This window comes from Kogia breviceps, chromosome 16, assembly GCF_026419965.1.
Source record: "Kogia breviceps isolate mKogBre1 chromosome 16, mKogBre1 haplotype 1, whole genome shotgun sequence".
Lineage (NCBI taxonomy): Eukaryota > Metazoa > Chordata > Mammalia > Artiodactyla > Physeteridae > Kogia > Kogia breviceps.
This window is the reverse complement of record NC_081325.1, coordinates 7,587,560-7,606,166: the sequence shown is the minus strand read 5'-3', so window position 1 is coordinate 7,606,166 and position 18,607 is coordinate 7,587,560. Positions and strand designations below refer to the sequence as shown.

At 41.0% G+C, this 18,607-nt stretch overlaps 1 protein-coding gene across 10 annotated transcripts in view; it reads right to left on the bottom strand.

Moving 5' to 3' along the window:
• Nucleotides 1-18,607, bottom strand: part of MTUS2 (microtubule associated scaffold protein 2) — a 499,652-nt gene that overhangs the window by 289,634 nt on the left and 191,411 nt on the right. For 8 of the 10 annotated variants that reach the window (XR_010837215.1, XM_059041785.2, XM_067016457.1 and 5 more), the window contains one exon: nucleotides 5,670-5,867. Coding sequence is in view for 9 of the 10 variants with exons in the window: in XM_059041785.2 (XP_058897768.1) it covers nucleotides 5,670-5,867 (198 nt within the window). In the remaining variant the exon portion in view is untranslated. The remainder of the gene's footprint in view (nucleotides 1-5,669; nucleotides 5,868-18,607) is intronic. The other 2 variants (XM_059041788.2, XM_067016456.1) reach the window with 1 other exon arrangement.

Below are 18,607 nucleotides of genomic sequence, written 5' to 3'. Positions count from 1 at the left end.
TCTCTCTAAATTGAGATGTCTAATTGGAAACTTTGAAATTCTCTCATGAAAAGCCTCAACAGTTGGGTTTTAGCCTAATTCTTTTAAAATGGCTAATTACATGCAAGGAGATATGTAAGATCTTAGACATCTGTGAGACTAGTAGGTCAGTCCACATAACGATTTAGCTCTGAATATAATTATACTACAAATGACCTATTATCTTTTCCGTGCTTTGAGTTGTATATATTATCTATGGGTACACCACAGTCAATGGAAGCAACATTTTAGAGAGAATTGAGATAATTTAGAAAAGTGTGAGAACCACAGTGATGGAACTTCAACCATCAAGACCTGTGAAAGTCCTAATAGACTGAAAATGTGTTCCTGGTACAAAATACTTCTGAAAGTTGCCCAAGTTCCTCTCTCAAAAGTCTCTCTTGTTCTATACCCTCACACAAGAGAAAATCTTTCCACTGGGAGAGAATTTCTCTTGAAATTCTACTAGTGGAAAGCCCATGCTAGGTAGTGTGAGGTATACTAAAATTATTAAGAGACATACCCTGTATCCTCAAAGAGCTGACAATCCACAGGGGAGACAGGACATAAAAACAAATAACTATACCAAGATGGCATGCGATAAGCCACAAAAGTGATACAAGCAAGGGCCAGTGGGAGTTCCTAGGAGAAAGGACCACTTCAGGTTCACAGATGAAGGAAGGCTTCTTAGAGGAAATGGTATTTGAATCGCACTGAAAATGACTGAATCCACAGAGAGATCTGAGGGAGGGGAGGGCATTCTAGAAATGAATAGTTTAAACCAAGACCCAAAGGCAGGAAAGCACAAAGCCCTCAGAGAAAAATGTGAACAGCTCTGGTTGTCTGGTTGAGGGTGTATGTCAGGGGATGGGGCGAGGGAAAGGTGAGAAGGGGGCTAAGCAAGTCGCGGAGGACCTGTAGCTTCTGGAAAGCAGTGCAAGTGTGCACAGGGACACGTGGCGCATTCACAACAGGCTCAGAAGGAAATTGTCTGGGACCGTGTGCCTTGTGGACTAGGGAGTGAGGATGTACTGGGAAGGGTTCAGGTGGCATAGATTTAAACGAAGATGATGAGGAGAAAAGAAAGGATAGAGTAAATGTAAGAAAGAACTGATCAGATTTGATCACTGAATACAAAGGAAGGCAAAAAAGAAAAAAAAAAAAAAAAAAGGTAAGCGGTAACGGCTGATTTTTTAATTTCCAGCCTCAGTAGACAGGACATCATAGATGTCATTACATCGTAGAGCAACTCTGAGAGGTGGCGTCAGTTTGGAAAAGATAATGGAAGGTTCGTTTTGGGGGAAACGTTTAGTTTGAGGTGACTTGAGTCACCCAGCTAGAGATATTTGACAGGTCATTTGAAATGTAGATGAGAAGTTCTGGAGAGAAGTCGGGGCTGGAGCTATGGATTTGGTACCGCGTCTGAAGCGCTAAGAGCTGAAACTGTGGACAAGAGGACCAAGGGGAAGATGGCAGCACTGGGATAGAAGCATTCTGAAGACAGACCCTGGGGGGGCTCAAACACTGGACTTCAGCACCAAGGAGACAGGCCCCGCCATGATGAACCAGCAGGCTGCATCAAAAAGGGCAGCCCCTCAGCTTCCGGAGGTTTTCTGGATGTACCAACGGCTCCTCCCAAAGGATCTCCTAGACAGAGCCCGCCTCCACCTCCCCAAATACTGCCCAGCTCACAACCCCCTCTGAGAAACTCCCTGATCACCTTCATCAGAAATGAAGCCTCCACCCCAACTCATTTAGAAGGCCGTCGGCACATATATCCATGCACCATGATTCTTTATACCAATGTCAGCCTCTCTGTCCACATCCAGCTCTATCCCTACATCTCTAAACATTCTACTGCTTCCCTGCACCAGAACAAGAAACAGCAGAAAATCCTTCGGATTTCTTTTTTATTTCTCCTTTCAAATTCTTTGTCTCATGATGTCTGGTCTCAGCTCACCGCACAAAGAAAGCATGAGAATATTGCAGAGAGAAAAAGAGGAGGAGAAACTGGAAAGGACAGCTGCAAAGGCCACCTTCTTCATGTTATTTTCTGATAGATATTTTCTGTTTCTTGAGCACCGACAGGTTAGGTGTTATTCAGAATCCACAATGAGAGATGGTCCTCCACAGAAATTATTCTATCCTTGTGTGATATGATCTATTTTCACTAATGATTAATTCGTGAAACCCTAAGTCTTCCTATTTCCCTCCCCCCCACACACACCCCCAAAGGTTTTAACTTTAAATTATTCCTCCTTACCCACCAGAAAAATCAAGTCTATAACCTGAACTGCTGGTATACTTTGGGCTATAGTTTGTTACGAACACTAAATTACGCTGTAATTGTTTTTCTCCAAATTTCGACTGCCTGAAGCATATTGGAGAATTTTTTAAATGACGAGCTACGTATCGGGCCAGACCTGCTCAAATCCTGTGGTTTTAAGCTTAAATGTAAGTTTTAAGGTAGAGAATTAACTATTTTCCTGTTCACTTTCAATCTTTAAAAAGCTGTGGGTCACGACCTACTGTCATTTGAAGTGTCACGCGAGGTTCGAAATGGGCCGTCCTCATCATCTCCACGTGTAAGCCTGTACAGCAGTGAAGGGAGCGTGATCTCCCACGGCACAAGGGGGGCGAAGGTTGCGTGTTAAATCCAGAGAAACTGAGCTGCTGGCAAGAAATCACAGGGAGGCAGCCTGAACCCACAAGGAGCACGGCCTCACCAGGCGAGCTGCTCACCAAACAGCTGGCTTCTCCACATGATGGAAGGTCCCCCATCACCTGAAGCGAGTCCACACCTGGGAAGGGGTGGGGTAGGGTCAGGTGGGTTGGGCCTGAGGGGCCTCCCAAGGCAACTCAACTCTAAGATCTGCCTCGCTCATAGAAAGCAATGACTTCACATCGTGGGTGTGTCTTTACCATATACATGGCAGCTTTGAGAACTAAATAGAGGAAGAGGACTACCGTCCCAGGATGGGAGCAGGTCATTCTGATCTCAGTTTGCTCGACCATAAAATGAAGGGGTGGACAGGATCCTAAAATACCCTCAGGTTCTAAGGACCTACAGACGATTCCTTTCTCTGTGTCGGCCCCAACTGCCAAAGCCTCGTGGAAAAGGTCAGAAAACACAGCAGGGCACTCGCCTTGGGAAGCCCTTGCCCAGAGGCGTTGAATGAATGGTGCAGATCCTGAGCCCGGGGCGGAGGGCCGACTCCAAATGGAACAGCCGAGAACCGCACTCAGGGGGCTCCCAGGCCCCCCTCTACAGTCAGCAACACTTGCCCATCGGGACCCAGGAAGACAGCACAGAAAAGTCGCAGCTAAGCCAAGGTAGCCACAAAACACTAGGAGGTTCATAATGAATCACTTAAAAGTGTCCCCATACAGCATTCCAAGTCACATGGACACTGTCAGACTGTTTATAGGCACGTGAGTATCTAAAATCATGAGTCACACATTTGCAAATAGTTCCTCATTGTAACCATGTTTCAGATTTTGGGGCATCTACTTACTGTGGTGCAATCCCTTTTTATAGTAATATTCCTAAAATGAACCCTAAGTAGTGTCTAAAGAAAGACAAGACAAGGCACAAAAAAGGAACCAACTCTGATATCATGTTAGCTGTTTCCATGAGCTAAACTGGCAACATTTGCTCCTAGGATTTGTCTAAGGACTTTCAGCTCTTCCAAGAGCTTCGTATTTTACTTAAACCTTGTCATCAAAGCATCATTTCTTTGCTAAAGAACAGGAACAGAAGTTTCCTTTACGTTAAATCTGATTAACAAGCATGAGCATAATGGTTAACGGCACTAAAACATCAATTCGAACGTGGGCGAAGTTTTCCTGTGATTTACTGGTGACGGACAAATTTTATATATAGTTAGGCGTCAAATAATTACAGATCCATTCTAACGTATTGCATTTTAGAAACAGGAAACAGTTCTGAATAGAGTAAATATTTCTGCTACTGTAAAATCTTTAAACTAGGAGTTATTTTCTCTGGCACATAACAGCTCTTATCTCCGGTTGCTCAGGGAGTCCCTAGCTAAGTATGCTTGGAAGCACAGGTGGGAAGAAATGCCCTAAGCACACCTGGGATTATTCCGTCCACACCTGTCAGCTCTCCTTTTGAAAAAGTGGCTGCCATAGGGACATGCCTCAGGTCACCTTGAGGTTAATTTTTTTTTAAGAAATCAAAATCTTAACTCCTTCCTTGGAAAGATACATACCATATGAGATTTTTTATCATTCATGCTCCATCTAAAAGAGAAACGTGCCACTGAGAATTTCACTCCTAAAAATCATGACAAATCATCACTCTTCTATTTCAAAACCTTCAGACTTTTTTTTTTTTTTGCGGTACGCGGGCCTCTCACTGTTGTGGCCCCTCCCATTGCGGAGCACAGGCTCCGGACGCGCAGGCGCAGCGGCCATGGCTCACGGGCCCAGCTGCTCCGCGGCACGTGGGATCTTCGCGGACCGGGGCACGAACCCGCGTCCCCTGCCTCGGCAGGCGGACTCTCAACCCCTGCGCCACCAGGGAAGCCCCAAAACCTTCAGACTTTTAACACGCACACACATGTCGAAAAACAAGAGCTACGCATTTGCAAGTTTGAGACTGGGGTTTCTAAAGTGATTCCCATATGAAAGTAGGTCTGAGACACAGCACCTTCAGGAAATCAAGTGAACCAAGAACCTCTCAGAAATGCTTACAAACACGTCGAGATGCATTACTTTTAGGAATAACCAGGTAGACTAAAATTTAGAACTGCAGAGGTACAGATGTTCCACCCATGAGCTCTATAAAGCCGAGAACGGATAGGGAAAAAACAAGATTGGAGAGAGGAAATTGAAAAAAGTAATGTAAAATCAATCTCATTCTCAACCTCTCTGCCTCTTCCCCTTCCCCCTCCCCGTCTTTCACTCGGTCTCTATCTCTTATTCCAACTCGATTCATCTACTATAATCCTTTCAAAACAGCCTTCCACATGAAAACCGCTTAGATTTCCCCGGCAAATTCTTACTCCCCAACATCTGAGCTGTCATGGCTTCAGATCCAGTAACAGTGACTTTGAAGTCGATGAGGCTGAGATGGGGTTTGGTCCTCAAAGGCTCAGCCAAATGGGGCAGCCTTGGGTCTTTAAGGACAGCAGCTGATGTGACCTGCTCGGACGTTATTAATTCATACTTTAAAATGCAGCTTACGACACCAGTGTCGGGAACCAGGCCTGGAGTGACACCATCTCAGCTAACAGGGACCTTCCTGGGTACAGACTAGAAGAAGCTCTGCTGGGCTTCCCTATTTTTAATATCGTTTAATTAATTTTTTAGAAATCAAGTGCTCTACCAGTATGAAGGCATGACGGGTAATCACAGGTGACTAAAATGACTTTTCCACTAATATTTCATGTCTTGTTCTGGCACATTAACTTCCCCATAACTTAGAAAATGGTAGTGCCAAACAGGCTTTTCTTTTTCTTCAGCAGATTATTTTTAAAGTCCCAACAATGGTAGCTTAAGGTGGTCAACCCCAATTCTTAGTTTACATGCAAAGAAAATTCAACCCTGTTGTACCCACACGCTGATTCGTCCTCTGCTGGTCCTGCCTGTCTGGGACGCAAGCCCGCCCACCCATCCGCCCCACTTACGGTTGGCCAGCCGACTGGGCTCGGGCTGGGCGCTGTCCGCTGACGGGGTGCTGGACACCGAGGACACGCTGGAGCTCCGGACGAAGCCAAAGGCCGCCAGCTTGGCTGCCGGGAGACGCGAGTAGCCAGGAGGACGAAGTCCAGATTTGGGTAGGTTGGATTTTGCAGCATTTGAACCGGAAGGTTTCTTTAAATCTGCTAAAATGAACCCAAACCAGAAAAAAAATCTCAGTTGAGAGCAAGATAGAGAAGACACAGATTGTGAATATTAACCCAGCTCCAGCATAAACAGACCACAATTACTCTTGCACGGTCTGATTCAACACATCCACAAAGACATCTTTTGTGTGTGTGTGTGTGATATGCGGGCCTCTCACTGTCGTGGCCTCTCCCGTTGCGAAGCACAGGCTCCGGATGCGCAGCCTCAGCGGCCATGGCTCACGGGCCCAGCCGCTCCGCGGCACGTGGGATCCTCCCGGACCGGGGCGCGAATCCGCGTCCCCTGCATCGGCAGGCGGATTCTCAACCACTGCGCCACCAGGGAAGCCCACAAAGACATCTTTATGAGAAAGGGTCCTCACTGCGGGCCAGGTGCTAAGAGGAGGAGAGACAGCAGGCAGACGAGACCAGAACAGACAACTCACCCTATTCTATGGCCATAAAGAAAGGTATAAAGTGCTTAGGGGGCTGAATGGAATGAGGACAAATACTGTTGCAGGTCACCCTACAATTGTGAAGCTGCGACACACCACGCTTCTGACATACGATGGGTGAAGAACCCTTGTGGCCAAACACTCATCAGCAATTATAAACTGTCTGTAATAAGTCATAGAAACACATACAAAGAATCATTTAGTGGTGGTAGGAACGAGGTGAAAGAGCACAAACTGTGTAGCTGGCTGAAATCTAGTCTCTACCAATTACTGCTGTGTAATCTCAGGCACTTGACCTGACACTAAGAACCACAGTTTCCTCCCATGGAAGGAACAGGGTTGATAAAACTGGCCTGGAAGTGTTAGTGTAAGTACTACTGCTTGTAACACACAACTTGATAGGCGCTTAAACTGAGGCTAGGTTTCGTTCTCTCCTTTTTCCATTATCTGTTTTTATGTTAGTCTAAACTTCAAAATGAGTTCCCAGATATGTGCAAAGCCAGCTAATTTGAAATAATAAAACATTATTATAAAACATGCATGATCTCAGCACTCCTGTGTCTGAGCCGGGCTCCATGCATAGCTGTGCATAGCTGTGAACTAATCACAGCTGAAGAACCAATCACTGTTTAAAGAGGAATATTGGCCCCTTTGTATCAGAAAGTAAATGTCATGTCAATGCCTCAGAATTATTGTTCTCTGCTTCTCTAAAAGACATAAAGTTATATGAAGTAATAACTAAAAATATGTATTACTGGGTTTGTAACAGACATAGATGTAAAAAGGAGAAAGATGGAATAGAGCTTAATAGGAGTAACATTTCTGTATCTCACTGACATTAGTACAAATATTAAGTAGATTCTGATAATTTAAGATGATATGGTAAGCCCTAGAACAATCGGTAAGAAGATAACTCAAAAAAATATAGTGAAAAAAATCACAAAATGAATTAAAACGCTACCTTAGAAAATGCTCACTCAGCGCAAGAGAAAGCAGTAATGAGTAGAGAAACAAAAAAGACATGAGGCAGACAGAAAACAAATAGCAAAATAGCACATGTAAATCCAACTATATCAACAGTAACATTAAACGTGAATGTATCAACCAATCCAGTCATAAGGCAGAGACTGACATATGCTGTCTGCTGGACACACATTCTAGATTCAAACATACAATTAGTTTCAAAGCAAAAGGATGGGAAAAGACATATCATGCAAAGAACAACCACCAGAAAGCTGGAGTGGCTATACTGATGGCAGAAAAAAAAACACATTTTAAAACAAGAAAGAGATAAAGAAGGATATTTTTATCTTGATCAAAAGTCAGTAAATCAGGCGGATACCGCAGCTGTAAATATATATACATCTAAAACAGGGTCCCAAAATACACAAAGTAAAAGCTTACAGAACTGACAGGAGAAATAAACAATTCAAAATAATATTTGGAGACTTTAACACCCCACTTTCAATAATGGAACAACTAAGCAGAAGATCAACAAGGCAACAGAAGACAAACACTATAAACCAACAAGACCTACAGACATCTATAAAACACTCCATCCAACAGCAGCAGAATATACATGTTTCTCAAGTGTACACAGAACCTTCTTCAGGATAAACTAAATATTAGGCTATAAAATAAGCATCATTAAATTTAAAAAGATTGAAATGATACCAGTGAATGCCTTTCCTGATTTTTTTCTGTTTTTTGCTTGTTTCTGTTTTTTCATCTAACGTTCCAACAAATGTTCAGCCCTGCAATACACAAAGATTCAGTACTTTCATTGTGAGACAGTTTATGGTCATTGCCAATCTATCATTGTCCAACTTACCCTCCCTGACTTTTAATAGCAGAATTAGGGCCCAGCAATACCTTGGCAGAGACAGGTGCTGGTGACATAATCGAGTAGCATCAAGGTGTGAATATATAGGAGGTTAGACTCTGTAACAAAGTAATGACACCATTTTTCTTGTACCTGGTTTTGGAACACATTTCTATTGACTGTACTGTATATTTGAAATCAAAATTGTCCATCACATCTCTGCTCCTCTGAGCTAGTCCTACCCGTTCACATTCATTATGCACAGTAACTGGAAAGAAAAGCCATAAGAAATTCACCTCCATTTTGACAATAGACTAAGATCCTTGTGGTTGCACTACCATCAACTACATTTGGCAAATTCCTGCTCCCTGGATTTCTGCCCATTTTTGAATCCTGCCCCTGTCTCCTTAAACATGTCACCTGTGATCCCCTGATACTCCCTATCCCTTCTCAAAGGACTATGGTTGACTCAGCTCTGTAGACCCCCTCCACTGTAGATGCCTGAGATCAAGCCTGTTCAGCCTAGTCAAGTTGACGTTAGCCTTACACGGGTTATCTATGATTTATTTCCATGCTTGGGTTGCACAGGACTGAATTAGTTTCTAAGTACAAGCTCTAACTCTCTCCAGAAGTGAAATGTTAATGGATTTAAGTGGTGTTAACACAACTCTAAACACGTGATAAAATTTCATAGAACTAAATATACATGCACAAACACACACACACACACACACACACACACACACACACACAAGAGTGCATGTAAAAATGAATGAAATCAGAGTAAGTTCTGTAGTCTAGTTAATAGTATCGTCCCAATATTAATCTCCTGGGTTTTTTTTTTTCCTTTTTTAAAAATTTTCGTTGCTTATGGGAAGCAACTAAAGCAGTACTTAGAAGGAAAGTTACATCTATAAATTCCTACATTAAAAAAGGAGAAAGATGTCAAATCAATAAAGCAACCTTCCACCTAAAGACACTGAAGAAAGAAAAGAGCAAACTAAACCTAAACCAAGCAGAAAGCAGGAAATAATAAATAAGACAATGGAAATAAATGAAACTGAATGGAAAAACAATAGAGAGAATCAATGAAATCAAAAGTTGGTTCTTAGAAAGATCAACAAAGTTGACAAACCTCTAGCTAGACTGAACAAGAGAAAGGGAAGACAAATTTTAAAATTAGGAATGGAAGAGGGGACATCACAACTCATTCTTCAGAAATAAAAATAATTATAAGGAACTATTAATGAACAACTATATCTCAACAAATTAGATAATCTAGTGAGATTGAAAAGTTCCAGAAAGACATAAACTATGAAAACTTACTCAAGAAGAAATAGAAAATACACCTATAACAAAAAGATTGGATTCATAATTCAAAACTTCCCAGAAAGAAAAGTCCAGGCCCAAATGTCTTCACTAGTGAATCATATGAGACATTTAAAGAAAAATTTATACCAATTCTTCACAAATTATCCAAAAATGGGGGGAAGGGTGAAAACACTTCCAAACTCATTCTGTGAGGTCAATATTACCTTGATACCAAAACCAGACAAAAATATCATGAGAAAAGAAAACTACAGACTGATACCTATTGTAGATGCAAAATTCTCACCAAAATATACAGCAAACTGAAACCAGCCACCTATAAAAAGGATTATATGCCATGACCAAGTGAGATTTATCCCCAAAATGAAAGCCTGGTTTAACAAGGAAATCAGTCAATGTACTTACATTAATAGAATAAAAAAAAAAACCACACAATTATCTCAATAGATGCAGAAAAATCACTTGACAAATTCCAACAGCACTTCATGATAAAACACCTAACAAACTAGGAAAAAATGAAAATGATCTCAACGTAATAAGGGCATCTAGGAAAAACCAACAGCTAACATCATACGCAAGGAAAACAGACTGAATGCTTCCCCCTCCAAATCAGGAACAAGACAAGGATGTCTGCTCTCACCACTTCTATTCAACATTTTATGGAAGGTTCTAGCCAAGGCAATTGGGCAAGAAAATAAAATAAAAGGCACACAGATGGGAAACAAAAAGCAAAACTTTCTCTAGCTATAGATGACACAATCTTGTATATTTTTTAAAAATCCTATAAAATCTACTAAAAACTATTAGAACTAGTACATGATTCAATACATGAAAATCAATTGTAGTTCTATACACTTGCAATGAATAATCCAAAAATGAAGTTAAGAAAATTTCACTTACTATAGTAACAAAAAGAATAAAATACTCAGGAAGTGTAACAAAGGGTCAGACTCTATTTTTTCAATGTTTGATTGATCACAGCTGTCAACTTTCAAACGCTGCACCCCCTTTTGTACTCCCCATGCCCCTCTGTCCCACATCTTAGAAAGTTGATAAGAACTTAAGCCCAGTGCTCCCTCCTTTGCTGCTGGGAGGAGATTCAAACTACACAGGCCCCTACCACCTCCACTGAACCCTGCCCCGTCCCACCTCTAACCTCTAACAACAGTAAAAAAGAGCTGGGCTTCCCTGGTGGTGCAGTGGTTGAGAGTCCGCCTGCCAATGCAGAGGATGTGGGTTCATGCCCCAGTCCGGGAGGATCCCACATGCTGCGGAGCGGCTGGGCCCGTGAGCCACGGCCACGGAGCCTGCGCTCCACAACGGGAGAGGCCACGGCAGTGAGAGGCCCACGTACCGCAAAAAAAAAAAAAAAAGAGCTGAGCCAGTGTCCTTTCTTGGCTCTCTCAAGCCATGTCAGGCATGTTTGAGAGTCCAGCCGATCTCTCCCCAGAGACCTCAATTATGTGAGTAATGAACTTCCTCTTACCCTCTAGCTTTGTGAATGGCATCATCAGTCTTGACATTCAAAACAAATTGGGGGTGGGGGTCCCTCCTACTGAGACAGGGTGGGACCTGGGGCCCTTTGCTTCAGGGCTTGCACCCGGACACACATTCCTCGAGTAACAGAATACAAAGAAAGGATAAGGGACTAAAAATAACTGCGTGCACGTGCACTTGGGGCAAATCATAGACAAGAAGATACAGAAAGACCCAAAACACCTAACTGCCACTTCTGAAGAGCTGGGAGCAAAAACAGGGTGTCGGGAGCAAAAGCAGGGGACTGCGCATGCCCTCCTGCATTGGACACCACCAAAGGGGTGGGCAAAACACCTAAGCCACCCCTCCAGCCTGACACTCCCCTACTCCCACCCCCTATAAGGAACCAGCTATCCCCTCTTCAGGGAGCGAGCAAGGGAAACTGTTGCTTGTTCTTGTTCCCCTCTGCTGCAGCAGGAGCCCCAATAAAGCTTTGCCTGAATTTCTTGTCTGAGCTCTAGTCAATTTCTATTGATTGTGGAAGGCCAAGGACCCTGGTCGGTACCACTACCTCTTCGGGGTGGCCACGACAATAGGTGCTGTGATCAGGAGACTGAGACGGTGATCGCCATCACAGGGAGTCTTTCTTCTCGCCTCGCTTATTAACTAGCCCTGCTGACTAATAGCAAAGCACGCTCTTCAAGCTGCTGCTGGCTGGTTAGCTGGTGCTCTGAGCCGTGGGGCTCTGTGCTGCACTGATGAGTCCTACAGAACCTCTGCTATATAGACTTCCCCGACCTAAGTTGGAAGTGTCAGTAATCAATTGGCTCTTAGGAACAGGATCATGGGATTGGAGTGGGCCTTGGGTCACGTATCTTCACCTGGACCTATGTGTGCGTCTTGGAATGGAGTTGTGACTGATCCTTGGTTCAAGAGAAAGACTACCTTGTCCCATATGCAGGCCCACTGGGTGGTCACTCATGAAGAAGCAGTCATTAGGGGGAAAACAAGAGCAAGAAAAAAGCCATTATGTGAGCGCTGAGGTCTACATTCCTAAGAACAGATGGTTCAGCAGGACCCTGAGATGTCTCTGCTGCCACCTGGGCCTCTGTCACAAATCCTGATCTCAGGGTTACACAGAAAAACACCCACGGCATCTCTGGGGACAGCAAAGGAGTTAATTCAAACCCTACTGAAGCCCAGGGTCCTGAAATCTTATAAAGCAACCACTGCCATGGGGAGGCCCCCCCCCCAGACGACGCTGAGCTGAAGCTCTCTGGAAGAACGTTATCAATACAAGCAGATTAGAGAGAACCCCCCCCCAGTAAAAACAACAAAGGAAAAAAAGACTGGGGGTGGGCGGAGGGGGAAAGAGAGAGAGAAAGAAACTGGCATTATTCATAAGAGACACGAGGTAGAAACAATACAAATGTGCATCAGCTGACGAATGGATAAACGAGATGTGGAAGGTCAATACAATGCAATATTTTTCAGCTATAAAAAGAACGGAACTACTGATACTCGTTACAATATGGATGAACCTTAAAAACATTAAGGCAAGAGAAAGAAGCCAGACACAAAAGGCTGCACATTGTGTGATGCAATTATATGAAATGTCCAGAATAGGCAAATCTACAGAGACAGAAAGTAGGTTAGTTGTTGCCAGGGGCTGGAGTTTGAGGAAATGGGGAGGGCCTGATAAAAGGCATAGGGTTTCTATGAAAATGTTCTAAAATTGATAGTGGTGACGGTTGCACAATTGTGTGAATAGACTAAAAACCACTGAACTGTATCCTTTAAAGGGTGAATTCTATCTAGTATACGAATTGTGTCAATACAGCTGTTATATTAAAACAAAACTTTTTCTAGAAAGAATAAATCTTGTCTTCAGTTCAGTAACAGGCTTACATTGAGCTGGAGCAACGGTGACTTTCCCAATCTCTACCAGTATCTTCAACTTCCAAAGGGCCTGTGACAGATAGAGGACTTGGTCTGTCGTTGTGAGTCCTCCAAAAACCCCTTCTAACCGGCAGATGGAAGAAATGTTCTATACAGCAGACCAAAGACCCTTCCAAATGAATATGACCATAATGGGGAAATTAAATAACTTCAAAAATTAATGACTATTTTAACAAAAAACCTCTAGGATCAAATATTCAAGTCCCATGCAAAGGAGCTTAAGTGGGCTCACTTCTTTTATTTTTATCAAGGCTCTGTATTCCGTCAAGATTTTGCCAAAAAAAAGATACAAATTCCTGTGGGAACAACAAAAGAGATTTTGCTGCTATTAAGTGCTTAAAAGATGGGTTGCTCTTTCAAAGTAATACTGTTTTTCTTTTGAAAGATGAATCCTTTGAAGAATGCAAATTTTCACATTTAGAGGAAACATGAAAAGCTGTATTTATTCTCACCATTTTTCCTTTTGTATTGATTCTCCTTTAAATATGACTTTGTAATGCTAGAATATCTCAATCAACTAGAGTCAGATTACAGTGCTTTATGGTTCAATACTGTACTGATAAAGGTCCACCCATCACTGTCTAACATTCTTGACATCTGAGGCACTAAAATAAAAACTTTAAGAATGTAAGTGGGGAGTCAAGATGGCGGACTAGGAGGACGCGGAATTCGTGTCTCCTCACAACGAGGGCACCTACCAGGCACCGGGGGGGACCACGGACACCTAAGGGGACAGGAGGAACCGCCAGCGACCAGTGATCGCTCCTTTCAGCTTGTTCCCCACCCTCCCTTTTTTTTTTTTCTGTTGTGGTTTTATTTTACCTTGTTGCAGTTGTTTCAAATAGTTTTATAATTCCTGATATATTTTTTATCTTTCTAATTTTATTTTGTTTTTTATTCTTTCATATCATACTGCTCCTTTTTTTCTTTCTTTCTTCCTTTTTTTTTAACGTGCCACAAAGCTTGTGGGATCTTGGTTCCCAGGCCAGAGGTTGGACCTGAGCTCCAGTGGTGGGAGCACTGAGTCCAAACTGCTGGACTAACAGAGAAGCTCAGACCCCAGGGAATATCAATCGGACTGAGGCCTCCCAGAGGTCCTCATCTCAGCATCAAAACCCAGCTCTATCCAATCACCTGAAAACTCCTCTACTGGACGTCTCAGGCCAAACAATCAGTAAGACAGGAATACAGCACCACCCATTAAAAAAAAAAAAAAAGAAAAAGAAACAAAAAAAAACTTTGTTAAAGACGAAGGAGCAAGGTAAAAACCTACAAGACCAAATAAACTAATATGAAATAGGTAAACTACATGAAAAAGAATTCAGAGTAATGATAGTAAAGATGATCCAAAATCTTGGAAACAGAATGGGGAAAATACAAGAAACATTTAACAAGGATCTAGAGGAACTAAAGAGCAAACAGTGATGAACAGCACAATTACTAAAATTAAAAATACTCTAGAAGGAATCAATAGCACAATAACTGAGGCAGAAGAATGGATAAGTGAGCTGGAAGATAAAATGGTGGAAATAACTGCCAGGGAGCAGAATAAAGAACAAAGAATGAAAGAAATTGAGGACAGACTCAGAGACCTCTGGGACAACATTAAACACACTAGCATTCGAATTACAGGGGTTCCAGAAGAAGAAGAGAAAACAAAAGGGTCTGAGAAAATATTTGAAGAGATTATAGTCAAAAACTTCCCTAAGATGGGAAAGGAAATAGTCCATCAAGTCCAGGAAGCACAAAGAGTACCATTCAGGATAAAACCAAAAAGAAACACGCAGAGACACATACTAATCAAACTGTCAAAAATTAAATACAAAGAAAAAGTACTGAGAGCACCAACAGAAAAGCAACAAATAACATACAACGGAATCCCCATAAGGTTAACAGCTGATCTTTCAGCACAAACTCTGCAAGCCAGAAGTGAGTGGCAGGACATATTTAAACTGATGAAAGGGAAAAACCTACAACCAAGATTACTCTACCCAGCAAGGATCTCATTCAGATTCGACGGAGAAATTAAAACCATTACAGACAAGCAAAAGTTAACAAAACTCAGCAGCACCAAACCAGCTTTACAACAAATGCTAAAAGAACTTCTCTAGGCAAGAAACACAAGAGAAGGAAAAGACCTACAATAACAAACCCAAAACAATTAAGAAAATGGTAATAGAAACATACATAGCAATAATTACCTTAAATGTAAGTGGATTAAATGCTCCATCCAAAAGACACAGACTGCCTCAATGGATACAAAAACAAGACCCATACATATGCTGTCTACAAGAGACCCACTTCAGACCTAGGGACACATACAGACTGAAAGTGAGGGGATGGAAAAAGTAATTCCATGAAAATGGAAATCAAAAGAAAGCTGGAGTAGCAATTCTCATATCACACAAAATAGACTTTAAAATAAAGACTATTACAAGAGACAAAGAAGGACACTACATAATGATCAAGGGATCAATCCAAGATGCAGATACAACAATTGTAAATATTTATGCACCCAACAGAGGAGCACCTCAATACGTAAAGCAAATACTAACAGCCATAAAAGGGGAAATCGACAATAACACAATAATAGTAGGGGACTTTTAACACCCCACTTTCACCAATGGACAGATCATCCAAAATGAAAATAAATAAGGAAACACAAGCTTTAAATGACACATTAAACAAGATGGACTTAATTGATATTTATAGGACATTCCATCCAAAAACAACAGAATACACTTTCTTCTCAAGTGCTCATGGAACATTCTCCAGGATAGATCATATCTTGGGTCACAAATCAAGCCTTGGTAAATTTAAGAAAATTGAAATTGTATCAAGTATCTTATCAACCACAACTCTATGAGACTATATATCAATTACAGGAAAAAAACAGTAAAAAATACAAACACATGGAGGCTAAACAATACATGACTAAATGACCAAGAGATCACTGAAGAAATCAAAGAGGAAATCAAAAACTACTTAGAAACAAATGACAATGAAAACACGATGACCCAAAACCTATGGGATGGGCAAAAGCAGTTCTAAGAGGGAAGTTATTAGCAAAACAATCCTACCTCAAGAAACACGAAAAATCTCAAACAAACAACCTAACCTTTCACCTAAAGTAATTAGAGAAAGAAGAACAAAAAAACCCCAAAGTTAGCAGAAGGAAAGAAATCATAAAGATTAGATCAGAAATAAATGAAAAAGAAATGAAGGAAAAATTCAATTGAAGTATCAATAAAAGTAAAAGCTGGTTCTTTGAGAAGATAAACAAAATTGATAAACCATTAGCCAGACTCATCAAGAAAAAAGGGACAAGATTCACATCATCAGAAATAGAAATGGAAAAGCAGAACTAACAACTGACGCTGCAGAAATACAAAGGATCATGAGAGATTACTAGAAGCAACTATATGCCAATAAAATGAACAACCTGGAAGAAATGGACAAATTATTAGAAAAGCACAACCTTCCGAGACTGAACCAGGAAGAAATAGAAAATATAAACAGACCAAACACAAGCACTGAAATTCAGACTGTGATTAAAAATCTTCCAACAAACAAAAGCCCAGGACCAGATGGCTGCAAAATATTCTATCAAATATTTAGAGAAGAGTTAACACCTATCCTTGTCAAACTCTTTCAAAATAGAGCAGAGAGAGGAACATTCCCAAACTCATTCTATGAGGCCACCATCACCCTGATACCAAAAACAGACAAAGATGTAACAAAAAAACAAAACTATAGGCCAATATCTCTAATGAACATAGATGCAAAAATCATCAAGAAAATACTAGCAAAGAGAATCCAACAGCACATTAAAAGGATCATACACCATAACCAAGTGGGGTTTATCCCAGGAATGCAAGGATTCTTCAATATATGAAAATCAAGCAATGTGATAAACCATATTAACAAATTGAAGGATAAAAACCATATGATAATCTCAGTAGATGCAGAAAAAGCTTGACAAATTCAACACCCATTTATGATTAAAAAAAAAAAAAAAAAAACTCTCCAGAAAGTAGGCATAGAGGGAACCTACCTCAACATAATAAAGGCCATATATGACAAACCCACAGGCAACATCATTCTCAATGGTGAAAAACTGAAACCATTTCCTCTAAGATCAGGAACAAGACAAGGTTGCCCACTCTCACCACTATGATTCAACATAGTTTTGTAAGTTTTAGTCACAGCAATAAAGAAGGAAAAGAAATAAAAGAAATCCAAATCAGAAAAGAAGAAGTAAAACTGTCACTGTTTGCAGATGACATGATATTATACATAGAGAATCCTAAAGATGCTAACAGAAAACTACTAGAGCTAATCAATGAATTTGGTAGAGTCGCAGGATACAAAATTAATGCATAGAAATTTCTTGCATTCCTATACACAAATGATGAAAAATCTGAAAGAGAAGTTAAGGAAACACTCCCATTTACCACTGCAACAAAAAGGATAAAATATCTAGGGATAAACCTACCTAAGGAGACAAAAGACCTGTATGCAGAAAACTATAAGACACTGATGAAAGAAATTAAAGATGATACACATAGATGGAGAGATATACCATGTTCTCAGACTGAAAGAATCAACATTGTGAAAATGACTATATTACCCAAAGCAATCTACAGATTCAAAACAATCCCCATCAAACTACCAATGGCATTTTTCACAGACCTAGAACAAAAAATTGTACAACTTGTATGGAAGCACAAAAGACCCCAAATAGCCAAAACAATCTTGAGAAAGAATAACAGAGCTGGAGGAATCAGGCTCCCAGACTTCAGACTATACTACAAAGCTAGAGTAATCAAGGCAGTATGGTACTGGCACATAAACAGATCTAAATCAATGGAACAGGATAGAAAGCCCAGAGATACACCCATGCACATACAGTCACCTTATCTTTGATAAAGGTGGCAAGAGTATACAATGGAGAAAAGACAGCCTCTTCAATAAGTGGTGCTGGGAAAACCAAACAGCTACATGTAAAAGAATGAAATTAGAACACTTCCTAACACTATACACAAAAATAAACTTCAAATGGATTAAAGAACTAAATGTAAGACCAGACGCTATAGAACTCTTAGAGGAAAACATAGGTAGAACAGTCTTTGACATAAATCACAGCAAGATCATCTTTTCTGACCCACTTTCTAAAGTAATGAAAATAAAATCAAAACTAAAAAAATGGGACCTAATGAAACTTAAAAGCTTTTGCACAGCAAAGGAAACCATAAACAAGAGAAAAAGACAACCCTCAGAATGGGAGAAAATATTTGCAAATGAAACAACAGTCAAAGGATTAATCTCCAAAATATACAAACAGCTCATGGAGCTCAATATCAAAAAAAACCAAACAATCCAATTAAAAAATGGGTGGAAGACCTAAATAGACATTTTACCAAGGAAGACATACAGATGGCCAAGAGGCACATGAAAAGATGCTCAACATCACTAATGATTAGAGAAATGCAAATCAAAACTTCATGCCGGTCAGAATGGCTATTATCAAAAAATCTAGAAACAATAAATGCTGGAGAGGGTGTGGAGAAAAGGGAACCCTCTTGCACTGTTGGTGGGAATGTAAATTGATACAGCCATTATGGTGAACAGTATGGAGGTTCCTTAAAAAACTACAAATAGACCTACCATATGACCCAGCAATCCCACTACTGGGCATA